Genomic DNA, 17967 nt, shown 5'->3' on the forward strand with positions numbered 1-17967 from the left:
ATCTGTGTCTCCTCCCATTCAGTTTCATCCCATTGCTTCTAGTCTTTCCTTGTGCAAATGAGAATAAAGTTGATCCTTCTACAATGTGACAGCCCTTGAGATATTTGTAGACAGCTATTAAGTCTCCTCTCAGTCTTCATCTACAGCAAATTCAGGGATGTAACAGTCGTGCAACAGCAAGTCCCAAAAATGTTCCGTCAGAGAGCCGCTGTCGCAGGACACAGGTCACCGTAGCCCCCCACATTAGGGTCAGTGATACTGTGAGAAAGGAGGAGGAAATCTGGCTTCTCGTGAGTGCAAAAATATTTATTTGGTGGATGATTACAGGATAGCCATGATGGAAAGATACAATGTACAAATGAAGGCTAAAAACAGCAATGATGCGTTTGTAGTAGCCATACCCATCACGATGCACCAGACACACAGCGACGCTGCTGGTATCCGTCATTTGTACATTTTAATTTTATCCACTGAATAAATATTTTTATACTGGCCCACGTCGCCGACACGGAGGAGCTCAGATCGACGGCCTGCGTCTTCAGCCCGAGCCCGGAGGGTGCGCAGGTAACCAGCCCCTTGTGGTGCAAGGTCCACCAATCGCGCTGGATTTTAGCTTCTGGGCCATGACAGGACTACTGATCTTCATGTCCATTCATTCTAGTGCTCGTGGACCCCCAGCGACGTGGGGAGACAGTCACCGGGGGGGGGGGGGTGTTTATCTCGGGAGACAGTCACCGGGGGGGGGGAGGGGGATGGGATCATCTCTCAGGAGACAGTCACCGGGGGGGGGGAGGGGGATGGGATCATCTCTCAGGAGACAGTCACCGGGGGGGGGGGGGGGGAATCTCTCAGGAGACAGTCACCGGGGGGGGGGGGGAATCTCTCAGGAGACAGTCACCGGGGGGGGGGGAAATCTCTCAGGAGACAGTCACCGGGGGGGGGGGAAATCTCTCAGGAGACAGTCACAGGGGGGGTTGATCTCTCAGGAGACAGTCACAGGGGGGGTTGATCTCTCAGGAGACAGTCACAGGGGGGGTTGATCTCTCAGGAGACAGTCACAGGGGGGGTTGATCTCTCAGGAGACAGTCACAGGGGGGGTTGATCTCTCAGGAGACAGTCACAGGGGGGGTTGATCTCTCAGGAGACAGTCACAGGGGGGGTTGATCTCTCAGGAGACAGTCACAGGGGGGGTTGATCTCTCAGGAGACAGTCACAGGGGGGGTTGATCTCTCAGGAGACAGTCACAGGGGGGGTTGATCTCTCAGGAGACAGTCACAGGGGGGGTTGATCTCTCAGGAGACAGTCACTGGGGGGGGGAATCTCTCAGGAGACAGTCACTGGGGGGGGGGAATCTCTCAGGAGACAGTCACTGGGGGGGGGGAATCTCTCAGGAGACAGTCACAGGGGGGGTTGATCTCTCAGGAGACAGTCACAGGGGGGGTTGATCTCTCAGGAGACAGTCACAGGGGGGGGAATCTCTCAGGAGACAGTCACAGGGGGGGGGAATCTCTCAGGAGACAGTCACAGGGGGGGGGGAATCTCTCAGGAGACAGTCACAGGGGGGGGAATCTCTCAGGAGACAGTCACGGGGGGGGAATCTCTCAGGAGACAGTCACAGGGGGGGGAATCTCTCAGGAGACAGTCACAGGGGGGGGGAATCTCTCAGGAGACAGTCACAGGGGGGGGAATCTCTCAGGAGACAGTCACGGGGGGGGAATCTCTCAGGAGACAGTCACTGGGGGGGGGGAATCTCTCAGGAGACAGTCACTGGGGGGGGGGAATCTCTCAGGAGACAGTCACTGGGGGGGGGGAATCTCTCAGGAGACAGTCACTGGGGGGGGGGAATCTCTCAGGAGACAGTCACTGGGGGGGGGGAATCTCTCAGGAGACAGTCACCGGGGGGGGAATCTCTCAGGAGACAGTCACCGGGGGGGGGGAATCTCTCAGGAGACAGTCACCGGGGGGGGGGAATCTCTCAGGAGACAGTCACCGGGGGGGGGGAATCTCTCAGGAGACAGTCACGGGGGGGGGGGGGAATCTCTCAGGAGACAGTCACTGGGGGGGGGGGGGAATCTCTCAGGAGACAGTCACCGGGGGGGGGGAATCTCTCAGGAGACAGTCACCGGGGGGGGGGGGATCTCTCAGGAGACAGTCACTGGGGGGGGGGGAATCTCTCAGGATCTCAGGAGACAGTCACCGGGGGGGGAATCTCTCAGGAGACAGTCACCGGGGGGGGGGGAATCTCTCAGGAGACAGTCACCGGGGGGGGGATATCTCTCGGGAGACAGTCACCGGGGGGGGGGATATCTCTCGGGAGACAGTCACCGGGGGGGGGGGATATCTCTCGGGAGACAGTCACTGGGGGGGGGGGCTCTCTCTGGGCTCACTCTTGTCTGCACCTTATCTGTGAGCCGCTGACATACAGGAGGCCACAATCACATGTGACACAGGAATGTCTGGTTAGAGCCCCCCCTGATGTCCGCTCTGCGACCACCTGCGCAGGAGTGCTGTACTCTCTCACTGCAGATGATGCAGGACCCTCTACTGCTAATGGAGACATTCCTGTGCCTCCGGGGGCGGCTATACCCCCGACAGACCTAGAGGTGGCAGCATGCTGGCCCTTGTAGTCCCCGGGCAGCTCAGGGGTCACTAGTAGTCAGCTCCTGTAGTCCCCGCCCCCTATCGCGACAGAGGTCACAGACTATCCCGCCACACAGGCTCCCGGGCACTCACTCTCGGTCTAGCTGCCTCGCTGGTACGTACACAAGAGACCAGGCGGCCGCTGTCAGGCTGCTGATCAGTCCTCTGTCCGCGGAGGCCTCAGACACTACGGCGTCTTCCGCCATGACGGGGCTCCTCGGTCCGCTCGGCTGCCCGCTCGGCTCTATAGTCCCCGCCGTCCCCGGCTCAGCTGCGGTTTGTTGTGAGAACGTCGGAATCGCCCCTTTCTGCGTCATCTCTCACACTGAACGGGGCGGACACGACGAGTCAGGTGACCGGAGCACAGCCGCCATGTTGGATGAGGGCAGGTTGTTTACAATACATTAGGAGTCACTGACGATAGGGAAACTGGAGCCCGTGGGGTCAGTGGGCAGGCTGAGGGAGCGGCGTGGGCAGCTGGACGTAGGGGCGTAAAGTGTGCCACACGAAATGCGACGAGCTTCCGAAGTCTCCGTCCTTGTCAGACTGTGGTCTGAGCGCGGGGAGGATCGGTGCAGTCTATCGCGGACGGGGCTCACACCCAGCAGCCCTGATGTTCCTGAACAGTCGGATGAGCGTTGTGGGAGTACAATGTAATTTTTAGCCCCTAGAATCCGAACGCTAGCTGTATGACACGTGAATGCGATCCGTACGCAATGTGATTTTAACGTTGGCTCTTACATAGAGTGTTTCTGTCATTTACCCACAGTTTTCCAAGGAAATATTCTTCAATACGTATATAAAGACGTTTAAATTTTATTAACCAGCAGAGGGAAAGCCGACATCTGGGGGCCGATGTTTATAGCCTGGGAAGGGGGAAATACCCATGGAGCTTCCCAGGCTATCAGCTCACAACTGAATGCTTAGCCTTTACTGGCTATTAAAATGGGGGACCCCCATCAAAACAAATAAAAATATGTAGGGTCCCCTATAATTAATAACCAGAAAAGGCTAGGCAGACAGCTGCAGGCTGATATTAAAAAGCTAGGAAGGGGCCATGGATATTGGTACCCTCCCAGACACAAAACATCAGCTCCACGCCACCCCAGAAAAGGTGCATCCATAAGATACCCCATATCTGGCACTTAGCCTCGCTCTTCCCACTCCACTACTGGAGGTAGTTCCCTTCCTAGATCTGTAACGTAAGCAATTAGATACGAATAGTTCTATTTTTTTTCAAGCTAAAAACATTCTAATCACAAAAATTAAAAGTGTCCACACCAAGGCTAAGTTCACACAAACCGGAACTTTAGCGGAAATTACCGTGAGAATTCCGGAATTCCATTCCGCGGGAAAATCGCATTTTAAATTCCCGTGATTTTCCCGCGGAAAAACTAGCATTTTGCAACCGTAATTAGCTTGCAGAATGCTAGCGTTTTCCAAGCGATCTGTAGCATCGCTTGGAGAACTGATTGACAGGTTGGTCACACTCGTCAAACATAGTGTTTGACAAGTGTGACCAACTTTTTACTATTGAGGCCACCTATGCAGCATCAGCAGTAAAAGATAAAATATAAAAAATGGTGTTATTCTTACCTTCCGATGTCCCGCGCAGCCGTTCCCAGTAATCCTTTGCGAAAATGCCCGCGATGACGTACATTCTCGCGGGATCGCGACGTCTCGCGGTAATTCGCGATGACGTCGCGCGAATGACCGCGAGACTTCGCAATCCCGCGAGAACGGACGCCATCGTGGGCATTTTCGCAAAGGATTACTGGGACCGGGAGTGTGGAGAGAAGCGGGAAGGCTGCGCGGGACGCCGGAAGGTAAGAATAACACCATTTTTTATTTTAAATTCTATTTTTTACAGGGATATGGTACCCAAAGCCCAGTCTCCTCTCCTCCGGACCGTGGGTACCATCCGCAAATGTTCTGCTTACTTTTCGCATGGTGTGCACAGCCACATGCGAAAAGTAAGCAGAACAATGCATTCCTATGGGTGCGGGATCGCCGCGATTCCACAAAATTAATGAGCATGCTGCGGTTTTTACCGCAAAGCGATTCCGCCGCGGTAAAAACCGCACACATTAGCGCAGCATTGCAGAATCCCATAGGAATGCATGGAATGCTTAGTTTTCGCAGCAAAATCGCGCGGTTAAAACCGCCGCGGAAACGCAAAAAAATGCAACGTGTGAACTCAGCCTTACAGTCGCAGATCCAACACTGGGCACAAAATGTTATGGCTGCTACAAAAAGTACACAACACATATATTACGACAAGCATAATGTTACGTTTGGGCTACTTACTTCTATCATCCCGAACATTTTTTGAGCTGCTGTGAATATTGGAAGCCGGGTCGATACAAATGTTGGTCCTGGCTGCCTGGCGCCGACTGAGGTCCTCATAACCTGCATCACTGCTGTCCCACAATTCGGAACGCTGATACACAAGAACTATCAGTAGCTCAAAAATATTAAGATTTGAGAGTCCTCAGTGGATGATACCTTCTAATGACTAACTAAAGGTATCAAACACAAATATTTTTCTAATTTTCACTAATATTTTTCTGTCTACTGGCTAACACGGTACTAAGATATATATCTTCCCCGTATCAGTATCTCCACATTAATGATGTGTGACATCTTCCCAATTTACGTGAAGGCTTGTTTTTTTTTTTTTTTTAAGTTCCGATTTATAACATCCCTTGTGTCAAATGATGAACTTCCTGGGATGTCCAAATGAAATTTTCTGCCGTTTGGATACATGTGCATTTTTTTATGGCTAAAAATCGGACCGCACTTATATGGTCTGAGTGGTGTGCGATTTTTTTTTTATCTTGCTCCCGTTGACTTGCATTGGCGAATCTCGTCCGATATATGAGTACAAATCTGTCCGATCTGAGAAAAAAAAATTGCCGATGAGCAGTAACCTATAGAATAGCATTAGTCAGAGTGCAATCCAATTTTTTTTATCAGATAGCACTCATTTGTTTTTCTCAGCATGCTGCGATTATCAGCGTACTACGCCCGTAGTACGTCAATGCAAGTCTATGGGTGCACTAAAAATACGCATTACACACGGACCAGATGTGTGACTTGCGAGAAATACGCACCCAGTGTCCTTTAGAAAAGCCGGCAATTCAGTGCGCGATACAGTAAAATCACACTGACAGGTTTTAGAACACAAATGAAAGAATAGATATACAGTCATGGCCAAAAGTTTTGAGAATGACACAAATATTATATTTTCACATGATCTGCTGCCCTCTGGTTTTTATGTGTGTTTGTCAGATTTTTTTATCACATACAGAAATATAATTGCAATCATATTATGAGTAACAAAAGGTTATATTGACAGGTAGAATGAGTTAATGCAGCAAGTCAGTATTTGCAGTGTTGACCCTTCTTCTTCAGGACCTCAGCAATTCTCCCTGGCATGCTCTCAATCAACTTCTGGATCAAATCCTGACTGATAGCAGTCCATTCTTGCAAAATCAATGCTTTTATTTTGTCTGAATTTGAAGGTTTTTGTTTGTCCACCCGTCTTTTGATGATTGACCACAAGTTCTCAATGGGATTAAGATCTGGGGAGTTTCCAGGCCATGGTCCCAAAATCTCTATGTTTTGTTCCCTGAGCCATTTAGTTATCACCTTTGCTTTATGGCAAGGTGCTCCATCATGTTGAAAAAGGCATTGTTGATCGCCAAACTGCTCTTGGACGGTTGGGAGAAGTTGCTCTTGGAGGACAGTCTGGTACCATTCTTTATTCATGGCTGTGTTTTTAGACAAGACTGAGAGAGAGCCCATTCCCTTGGCTGAGAAGCAACCCCACACATGAATGGTTTCAGGATGCTTGACACTTGGCATGAGACAAGACTGGTGGTAGCGCTCACCTGGTCTTCTCCGAATAAGCCGTTTTCCATATGTCCCAAACAATCGAAAAGGGGATTCATCAGAGAAAATGACTTTACCCCAGTCCTCAGCAGTCCACTCCCTGTACCTCTTGCAGAATATCAGTCTGTCCATGATGTTTTTCTGGAGAGAAGTGGCTTCTTTGCTGCCCTCCTTGAGACCAGGCCTTGCTCCAAGAGTCTCCGCCTCACAGTGCGTGCAGATGCACTCACACCTGCCTGCTGCCATTCCTGAGCAAGCTCTGCACTGCTGGTAGCCCGATCCCGCAGCTGAAACACTTTTAAAAGATGGTTCTGGCGCTTGCTGGTCTTGGGCGCCCTGGAGCCTTTTTGGCAACAAGGGAACCTCTCTCCTTGAAGTTCTTGATGATGCGATAGATTGTTGACTGAGGTGCAATCTTTCTAGCTGCGATACTCTTCCCTGTTAGGCCATTTTTGTGCAGTGCAATGATGACTGCACGTGTTTCTTTAGAGATAACCATGGTTACCAGAAGAGAAACAATGATGCCAAGCACCAGCCTCCTTTTAAAGTGTCCAGTGGTGTCATTCTTACTTAATCATGACAGATTGATCTCCAGCCCTGTCCTCATCAACACCCACACCTGTGTTAATGGAGCAATCACTGAAACGATGTTAGCTGGTCCTTTTAAGGCAGGGCTGCAATGATGTTGAAATGCGTTTTGGGGATAAAGTTAATTTACTAGGCAAATATTGACTTTGCAAGTAATTGCTGTTAAGCTGATCACTCTTTATAACATTCTGAAGTATATGCAAATTGCCATTAGAAAAAATGAAGCAGTAGACTTTGTAAAAATTAATATTTGTGTCATTCTCTAAACTTTTGGCCATGACTGTAGACACATATATTATATATATATATATATACACACACACACGTCATTGAGACACATATATATATATATTATATATATATTTATATTTCACAGAGTTCTTCATAGCAGAATAGCCGCTAATTCAATTGCCGGCTTTTGTGAAATCATTCCCCAACCCAACATGAAATGACACATGGTTTACATACAGTAAACCATTTCATGTTATGTTTTGTATGTCTTTCATTAGTAATGAGATGAGGGTTGATGTGTAAAATTTGGGAGGTGTAGGTGTTAATTTATGGGGTTAATTCATTGTAAAAAAAATGTGTGGGCTCCCGCATTGACAAATTACCACGGGAGCCCACACATTTTTTTACAACGAATTAACCCCTTAAATTAACACCTACACCTCCCAAATTTTACACATCAACCCTCATCTCATTACTAATGAAAGACATACAAAACATGAAATGAAATGGTTTACTGTATGTAAACCATGTGTCATTTCATGTCGGGTTGGTGAATGATTTCACAAAAGCCTGCAATTGAATTAGCGGCTATTCTGCTATGAAGAACTCTGTGAAATATAAATAAATATATATATATATATATATATATATATATATATATATATATATATATGTGTGTGTGTATTCTATGTGTCTATATCTATTCTTTTGTGTTATAAAACCTGTCATGGGGCTCCATTATATGTCCATTTTGCAAGCCGGCGAGAAAATCTCAGCATACGGATGGCATACGGATTACATACGGATGCTTACATGCGCAAAATACGCGACCACACCTTGCTTACGGATGACATACGGAGCACTATTTAGGGGTCATTCATCCGGATTACGCCTGTAAACTACGGACCGTATTTTGCGTCGGTTAGTGTGACCCTGGCCTTAGAAGGAGGAAAACACAGAACCGCGGAGCCGCACAGTGTAAACAGCGGAGCCTGTTAAGCTCACAGTCTCAGCCGTATGAGCGCTAGTATGCAGACACAGGACTCTGCCCCAAGGACACGGGGTTAGAGTCCCTCTAGTCAACTAGCATTCGGCGGTGCCAGCAAGGAAGCAACTGAAATATTAACGCACCTAGTGCGCACTGCACCGCTCAGGTGGACGCCACTAATCACCCTGACTAGGGTAAGGAAAGCGCTAGACTGCGCACAGCGTCACGCAGGCAGATGCAGTCACACAGGTGTCTTGTGCTGAATGGCACAATATGGCGCTTAGAAAGGTGCTGTGACTTGGAAGCACTGTGGCACTAGATTTAGCCACTACAAAGCGCTGACTCTGACTCTAACAGCCCTATATGCGTATCCAAGGGAGGGGAGTCATAATGAGTCAGTGACCAGAAACATGCATCCATCATCACTCACACAGAACATAAGAGTCTATACTAGCGCAAGGCCGAGCGGCCATGCGACTCTTTTATAGTGGCGTCCTTCAGGGACTTTAACAGTAGTGGACCAATCCGAGCAGGAATGGAACCTGCGCATGTGACCTCCGACCTCCAATGAGAGGTCGTCCCACGGGTATGCTCAGTAAGGGAAAAGCAGGACTTAGTCCCAGGAGTGTCTGCTTGCTGCTGACTCATGCATGATGCAATAGCAGAGCCAGGAGAAGCAACCAGACGCCTAGCATTAGGCTGGCAAGGTGCTGGGACCAACGCCTCTGCTGAGCAGCCTCCTCTCCGGCTGGAGAGGAATGGGAGACTGCAGAGGACATGGCTTGAGATTCCCCCTGTGCAGTGGGGGAAACTCGACGCCTAACAGACAGGTGAGTTTGCATGCATTATAGTGAATAGAAGATGATAAAATAGCCTATAGTGATCACACTCAGTCTATACTCCCACCTGTCTATTTCACATAGATCTCTCTATTGGATGTGCATAGTAGCCATAGCTGCTTCTAAGGTGCCCAGATAGTAACATTGTCCAGCTCCAATCAGAGTTAAATGGTCAGTGTTATTACTATAAACTTTGCATAACTCAATCAGAAGTAAAATATCACACACAGTGTAGGACAGACTAAGTGCAACACAAAGGGAAAGGGGAACCAACCACTGGGGAAGGGGGGAGTGGAGACACCTAGACAGATCTAAAGTCACCCTGTCTGTCCTATCGTCCCTATATAGGTTCCGCAACTATCGCCGAGCAGCATACCTAAGCCCCGTATCAGGATGGACAGGATGAGCGCTAGTCAATCCTCACTACCGCTAAAGACAACTGGGATAGACGAGACAAAGGAACACTTAGCGTGAGAAGACTCAGAGAGAACAATATCCGCCAAGCTCCAAAAAAGGATGATAGCCGACTGCTACAGCTCCAAGCCTCAACAGGGAAATGCAAATGGAAATATCACCCGTGCTTGCAAGTAGCAAACAGGAAGTATATCAGCACTCAGGTCCAGGTGTTGCCATTAGCACCGGGGGAGGTGGCCATTCGACTGCAAAGCAAACTACAGAGACCTTCTGCAGACAGGTGCAGTGCAACAGTCTGCAGCATATGACACATCTGTGACACAAGTACATTCCTCATTATGGAAATTACAACACAAAGAAGGAAAATTAATTCTAAACTATTACCCCACTTGCCAACGCACAAGGGCAAATGGGAAGAGCCGAGGCTAAGCGCCAGAATTGGCACATCTAATGGATGTGCCGTTTCTGGGGCGGCTTAGAACTGTAAATTGCTGCAGATTTTTGGCACAATATGTAAACTTTGCCTAAAATTTGGCACTGTAGATATTGATATGTGAAAAAAACAGGATTTCAAAGAAAAAACATGCAGCAGGCTCTCAGAAATAGAACTAAAAAAAAGAATCATACTAATCTTGCTGATGCTTAACACTCATCTTCTATTCCTGCTTGTGTATCTGCCAGACGCATCCAACCTGGACAGGCGTATGACTGCTGCAGTCAATCACTTGTCACAGTGGTGACCACCAGCAATCTCTGTACAGTCCTGGCCTACATACAGTACACCTGCACATGGCAGTGAATCGCCGACCACATTGGTGACATTTGGTTTTCAACAAACAAATATGGAATGTGTGAATTCACTCGTATTTAATTATAACTTTAAATACCGAGTACCTTATGTAAAAAATGGCCTCATTAAACGATTGTCAAATATGAATAATGCTTGATTCTGAAACTCTGTTCTCATTAGTTGTAACTACTAGAAAGAGCCAATGAAGCGCAACAGCTTGAAAAAAACGTGCCCAGCCTTCGTACAATGCTTCTCAAGTCCCTCTTAGATATGATCTGTCACTGTATGTCAGAACTCACTCAACTGGAAGTCCAATTTGTTCTTCACAAGGTAAATAAATCCACACAGCTGCGGGCGTACTGAAATAAACAAGTCAAGTAGATTATCCTTACTCAGTGATACTGTTCAGTGAGCTCACCTTATTTAGATGGGTCAGCACACAGAGACAACTACAATTACTAAAGTATATAAATGCTAGCCTACAACACTTAACATGCGTATTCTCGTACTAAGGCTCCACTTTGGAAACGCTTTAAAACGTATATTACAGGATAGCATTATTATCAATTTCTTAAAGGACTTGTCCACTTTATTGTAAATGTCTTGGTGACATGATTTTTTTTACACTGCTGAGATAAAAATAATAACAATAGTCTTCTTTGTTATGAGCCATCAGCTTGTTAAAGCAGTCTTCATCATAGTTCTCAAAAATCCGATTATGGAGGAGCATGTGACCATCATGTCCATCATTCTCCAATTTGAAAACCGCTTTAACCTCTTCACGACATGTGCTGTTCATGTACCACGCTGGGGGGGGGGGGGGGGGGGGAAGTCAGTTCCCGCAAACCGCCGTACATGTGCCGAGTTTCTTAGCTAGTGCATTAGGGGAGCGAACATCACAGTGCTAGTTATGTCCATTTTTATTTTCCCCCCAAAAAATAGAGCCAAACTACTTTATAGGTAGTACATTAGAAGAGCGCACATCCCAGTGTTAGTGACATTCATCTTTCTTTTGCAAAAAAAATTGCTAGTGCCGGGTAACTTCTTATCTAGGAACCAGGAAAATGACAGCTGAAGGAAGAAGGGAGATAGGAGTGCAGCTGTAAGGAGTCTGGATGTTTCCTTGGAGCCTGTTTTGCCCTTGTCCAAGATGGAGTCTGGTACTTCGCCCTATCTTGGAACTTCCTGTCTGCCCTGCTATTTAAGTCCAGGTCAGGAGATCCTCCTTGCCTGAGTATTTTGTTGCTGTTTACTTCTGAGCTTCCTACTGGCTTGCCTCTGGAGTTCCTGCTGCTGTTCATTACTCGGTGCTCTGTCTCATCACTTCCAGTTTCCTTCAGTCTTTTAAGCTTCTTCCGGATCCTGGCTGGGGTTACCTGCTGTCCTGACTTCTGAGACTCTGCTCTGTTGTGGGCTGCTTTGTGGGACTTGAGAGGGACTTTTCAGCCCAAAAGGTACATTTAAGGACCTATTCCCTGTTAGGCTCCACCTATGTATTTCTGGACTTCCATGAAAGGTGTCATCTCCTCTATCTGCATAATTCTGGACTTCCATGTACAAATGCCCATCGCACTCTTGTTTGCATAGTACTGGGGGACTTCCATGTATAAGTGCGGGTTGCACTCTTGATTGCATACTACTGTTGGACTTCCACGTATAAGTGCCGCTCGTACTCTTGCTACATATTACTGCTGTCACTTCATTACAATTGCAGGAAAGTGTCTGCTAGTTCACGTTCTACTTCTTGCTTAGCTAAATACACTTATTTGCGTCAGCTATAGTCTCAAGCCCCCGTTACACATAGCGATATCGCTAGCAATATTGCTGTAAAGTCACAGATTTTGTGACGTAGCAGCGATATTGCTAGCGATATCGCTACATGTGATACCTGCAACCGGCTCCCCCGCTGGTTATCGCTGATCGCGCGAGTAGGTCCTGGACCATTTCTCGCCGTCAGCTTCCTGCTGGGCTTCCTGTGGCGCCGACGAGCGACGCGTGGACGCGGGCGGGAGGACGTCAGGATCGCCGCGTCTGACAGGTAAGTAACGACTCCCGACCCCTGCGATGTCGCTGGTGAGATCTGCCTGCGTGGCAGCTCACTAGCGACCACTTAGCGATGCACCAGCGATCCATATCGTTGTCGGGATCGCTGGTGCATCGCTATGTGTATCAGTACCCTCAGACTCGTTTTATCCCACGTAATCAGATTCCATAGTACCCACGTAATTGTTACAGCAGCAAAGGCCAGACAGAAGTTGGTGGTAAGGGACTCTTTAATTAGGCGCACAAACAGGGTCATCTGCTGCAGAGACCATGAATGCCGAACGGTGTGTAGTCTGCCGGGTGCTCGGGTGTTTTTTTTATACTGAGGATCAAATAGATTGCTGGATGGAGCTGAGGAAAACCCAGTGGTCATGGTAGACATCTGAGCCAATTAAAAATTTAGAGGGAGGTTGAAGGTCCTTAAAAATTCTAACAAGGAACTAGAAGAGAAGCTGAAGGCCATGACCTCCAAGGTGGTATTTTCAGAGATACTACCAGTACCACAGGCATCATTAGAAAGGCAGCAGGAACTTAGGGGGATAAATAAGTGGCTTAGAAATTGGTGCAGGAAGGAAGGGTTTGGGTTCATGAAGAACTGGGTCAACTTCTTTGCTACAGGTAGGGACGGGCTGCACCTCAGTGGGGAGGTTGCAGCTATGGTTGGGGGGAAAAAATGGTAAAACAGACGGAGGAGCAGCTTTTAAACTATGATCTGTTTGGGAGGGAGGGTGGATGTGCAAATAAGGGTATAGATAAAGTAGACAGAGAGTGAGACAGTAGGGGGTCAATGAGGATTTAGGGAGACTGGGATATGTAAGAAAATTAGAGAGGAGAGTAGGAATTAAATACGATGTGAGGGGCATTACAGAAATCTGGCTTGATGAAAGCAATGACTGGGTGACAAACATAGAGGGTTACACTACACGTAGAAACAGGGCCAGCTCCAGGTTTTCGCCGGCATTGGGTGAAACAGTCTAAATGGGCCCCTTTAACACACCACAATTCATGATGCACAGATACAGAGGAGAAATATAGGTTGTAAGGTAGCGCTTGTTATTCAGATAAGGGATACTCGCTAGGCAGCCGATAAATCACGTCCTGCATAGGTTTCTTAACATAACTCAGTCCATTATTATGCAGCATAAACCAAAGCAACAGAAAGTTTATATAAATAGCATAGTGTCCATGACAGAGCTTCACTCTGGTAACCCTGTGGTCACACAGGTAGTGAAATGTCAGGCACACAGGCTCTCTAGCCTCACAGTTATATCCCCTGTCAGGGTTACCTCATGGTTGCTTCATCACGCTGCAGACGTCCGTTCCCTCCTCTCAGAACTCTCAGACACGTGCAGCCATTACACACAGGCACTTCAGGAAGGCAGACATCTTCCAGCGAGACCTTCCAAACGGACCAACCGGGTCCAAGCATTCACTCATGTGACCTACCCTGGCCAACTTATATGGTCCGTAGCCACGCCCACCGGATCACATGGCTATCACCTCATCACAGGTCCTTCAATCATTCACACACATACATTACTATGGCATTCTAGATACCCGCCCCTAGGTGGGTTTGTAGGTAGCTGGTCCGCCCGTCTCACCAGCTACCTGGAAAGCTCTTCCTGACACAGTGTAACGAAAGCTCAGCAGTACCTCTGCTGATCAACACACATATTCAAGCTTCCATCCCAAGGCCACCTACCTTGGGATACATAACGATCATTCAGCATCCTGCCACTCATCCTCTCTCCTGGGTCACCCACACAGCGCCCCCTAGCGGACACAGTGGTCACTACACCATAAGGTATACAACACAGGGACACATACAGTATGCAGACATGCACACTTACAATACGCAGACATGCGCACACACACAATATGCAGACGCACACGCACACACTACGCAGAAGTGCACACACACACTATGCACACACATACAGTATGCAGACACGCACACACAGTATGCAGACACGCACATACATACAGTGCAGTATGCAGACATGCACACACACATACAGTACACAGACATGCGCACACAGTACAGAGACATGCACACATACAGTACGCAGACATGTGAACACACGCAGACATGCACACATACATGCACATGGTATGCAGATTTGCATGCATACAATATGCAGATACGCACATAAACAAACATATACACAGACATGTACACATACAGACATACGTAAATATACTTATTTAAAGACAAATTCACAAAAATACTGTACATATAAACAGACAAATATATAAAGTCGTTCAGACTGACATACATAGCTATACACATCATACATGCACACAGACAGACATACAGACACATTAGAAATATTTTTAATATGGGGAAGCCGGCAGTAAGCCTCGCTTGTCTCGCATCCATCTCCTCTGGCATGTGGCTGTGGAGGGCACGTTGCTTGATGGCCGTCACTTTTACAAACATGGCTCACAGTCGCACAGTGCACTGTGGGCATCCATGTCTGTGTAAGTGACGGCCATCAAGCAGCGTAGAATAAGAAACAGGCAGCTGTTATGATGAGTCACCGAAGGAGGAAAAAAACAAAATACCAGCTAAGTCCAGAAAAAACAGAGAGGTTGGCAGCTATCGGATTGCAGACCCCTGAACCTATCCACAACAACTAGCAGTAGCCGTGGGGGGTTCCTACGGTGCCCTAGACCCCTCGATCACAGCCGGAGAGCTACATAGCCTAAAGACAGAAAGGGGAAAAACTAAACTGCCCCAGAGCAGACCCCAAAGCAATAGGCAGCCCCCAACATATAATGACGGTGAAGCAAGATGAAAACACTAACACAGATAGAAAGATAGGTTGAGCAAATGATGGGGCCCAAGCTAACTACATAGGACAGGATAGGAAAGCTGCTGTCTGCCATCCACAAAAACCCTATCAAAATGAGCCAACCGACTGATAGGAAAAACAGGCCCTGAAGTCGCTAGGCTTCAAAAGACTATATCAGCACTCAGGTATATTCTGAAGACAGAGCAAAAGATCAACAGATCAGAGACAAAAATGGAATTCAGCTCACCCCCGGCCGGGGATGGCAGAACTCCCAAAAAACAAGGCAAAACAAAAACAAAACTGAAGAGTACAAAGAAGAGCAGAAAAACTTAGCTTTGAGACGCAGGAATCAGACTGGTCTCCAAGAATCCATATAATATAAGCGGGGGTCTACTTTACCAATACCGATCAAAAAATGTATATAGCAAATTGGTATGGAAATAATTGTATGTTTGTTTTAAAACTTAACTTTTAATCTTAAATTAAAAACTGTATAATGCAAATTAAGGTGCCAAAAAAAACATATAGTGATTGTGCCGTGCAAACGTGCCCATAAAAACAAATTATAATGAGACGCCTCCTATTGTCCGAATATGAGCGGATTGTTATCCTCTTTAGTGTCTAAATATGGCCAGGTATTAATAATACCAAACACTAGCCATAGAACATCTCAGTATATGCAACGACACACTTTTTTTAGAGGTTTTCTTAGGTAACTAAACCATTATTATAATTCCTGTTCTCATTTCCATCATTGTGAACAATTATCATTAGAAAGCGAATCATAAAAAAAATATCTATTTCTCCAAAATCAGATATCCATTACATTGGCATATTTTACAGGTCAAAATGAACAATATATAGCATCTATGGAGTCCAGTATAGTGTAGTGCCTATATTCCACAAAAATAGAGTATTAAATACTCTCATGATGCGTTATTAATATGTCCTTATACTCATCTCATGTGTATTGGTCCTATACACTGATGCCTGTAAATGCGCTCTTGTGAGAAAGGCCCCCAGTTTTAAAAGAACTTCATATCTGCATTCATCTGGACAGCCTTAGTCCAACACCGTTCTCCCAACGCGTTTCATCTAATCAGGACTCATCAGGGGAGTTTATGGAGTTCAATTAGACACATGGCGCGCAAATATCGCCTTTCTTTTATATAACTAAGCACCACATTGTATCCTATCCATTTCCGGACGCCGGGTACCTAATTTCCGGTCCCACCATATGTAATGGCCCATCTCCATCTACATGCCCCACTTCCTGGGCTCGGCTTACGGCCATTTACATCACATCCGGTCTCGGAGGTACAGCGTCATCACAGCACCGTTCACATGACCCATAGTGTCCATGGTAACCCGACGCTGCATATCCTTCATCTGGTCGCGCTCTCTACCGCTATCTCCCAATTGTATCAATAAGCTTATTGATCAATCATATTATAAGCGGCTACATCCAGATTATATATAATAATTTATTCAGACTTTTTCAATTTGCTGAATACCCTATTAATGGACACTTTGCATGGATTCCATAACCATCTTTTCATTCACATTTAAAATAGATAAGGGAAAAAACAGGACGTATCTACAGTATCTCTAACCCAGAGACAAATAATATAATATGAGGAAATCAAATACGGGGAGTCATATATTCAAATGGTATATTGTTACATAATATGGGGGTCAATTAGTAGTCTGATATAATGTTGCATGCTAAACATGGGACACCACGGATCTTCTTGTTATTAGAAGTATAGAGAGGGTGCTCACTAGGGCTCTCCCTGATAAACCCTCTCTACCCATTCCCTACCTCACGCGGAGGTTGGCACCCTAATATCCTGCGCAAGTGGCGCCCCCACTCAACGGCGGCTCTCCCTAATATACCTCACCCTATTACTCCCTCCCTACAAGAAGGAAGAAAAGGAGAGTATATCGTTTAATCCTTTAGGGTGCACTGTCTGTAGGGTAAATATCCAGAAAGTTTCTCTTTGGAGGATGTATTTGTCCCAATCACCTCCTCTCTGATTTCTGGGTACCTTTTCAATACCTATAAAGCTAGCCATCTTGAGATCTCCCTTATGAAACTGATTAATATGATTGGCTACCGGGGTATCACGTTTATTGATAGTATCCCTATGATGCTCTCCTACCCTTACCCTAAGCTCTCTTTGTTTTGCCAACATATTCTAAACCGCATCTGCACGTCATCTTATAAATAACCCCTACGGATCTGCAGTTAATAAATTGGTGTATGGTGTATATTTTTCTTGTATTGTTACTGCAGAATTCGTTGTTTTTTTCAATTGAAGTGCAATATTTGCAGCAACCACATTTAAAGCATCCTTTTGGTTGGGTGCCCAGCCATGTGGCGCTGTCAGCACTTTTTGGGGTAAAATGGCTACGGACTAGCCTATCCTTTAAGGAACGGCCCTTCTTGTATGTAATCTGTGGGTGACTAGAAATAACTCTTGTGAGGTCCTGATCCATACACAGAATCGGCCAATGTCGGTCTATTATTTCTTTAATATCCTTGGCTCCGTTACAATATTTTGTGATGAATCTTATAGTTCCATCCTCCTCGGATTTTTGCCCGGGAGTGAGTATGTCCTTCCTATCCCTAGCCAGGGATGTCCTATAAGCATTCCTTAGGATCCCATCCGGGTATCCCCGTTCTAAGAAACGGGATCTCAAATCATCGGCTTGCGTCTTATAGGTAACCTGATCCGAACAGTT

At 46.7% G+C, this 17967-nt stretch overlaps 1 protein-coding gene and 1 long non-coding RNA gene across 6 annotated transcripts in view; one reads left to right on the plus strand and one right to left on the minus strand.

Moving 5' to 3' along the window:
• The window catches only part of ABHD5 (abhydrolase domain containing 5, lysophosphatidic acid acyltransferase), a 101912-nt gene that overhangs the window by 45785 nt on the left and 38160 nt on the right, over positions 1–17967 (minus strand). Inside the window, exon 1 of one of the 5 annotated variants that reach the window (XM_073568954.1) lies at positions 2734–2989. The exons of 3 other annotated variants lie outside the window; for them this stretch is intronic. In XM_073568954.1, the coding sequence (XP_073425055.1) occupies positions 2734–2957 (224 nt within the window). In that variant the 5' untranslated portion in view covers positions 2958–2989. Of the gene's footprint in view, positions 1–2733; positions 2990–17967 lie in introns of those variants that run through there. One more of the 5 variants, XM_073568963.1, reaches the window with a different exon arrangement.
• Positions 3007–10534, plus strand: LOC141084328 (uncharacterized). The gene is made up of 2 exons (XR_012230979.1): positions 3007–3293; positions 9529–10534. It is a non-coding gene; the product is annotated as an uncharacterized lncRNA (long non-coding RNA).

Source organism: Dendrobates tinctorius, unplaced genomic scaffold (genome assembly GCF_039654945.1).
Source record: "Dendrobates tinctorius isolate UK_male_01 unplaced genomic scaffold, ASM3965494v1 ptg000005l, whole genome shotgun sequence".
NCBI classification, from domain to species: domain Eukaryota; kingdom Metazoa; phylum Chordata; class Amphibia; order Anura; family Dendrobatidae; genus Dendrobates; species Dendrobates tinctorius.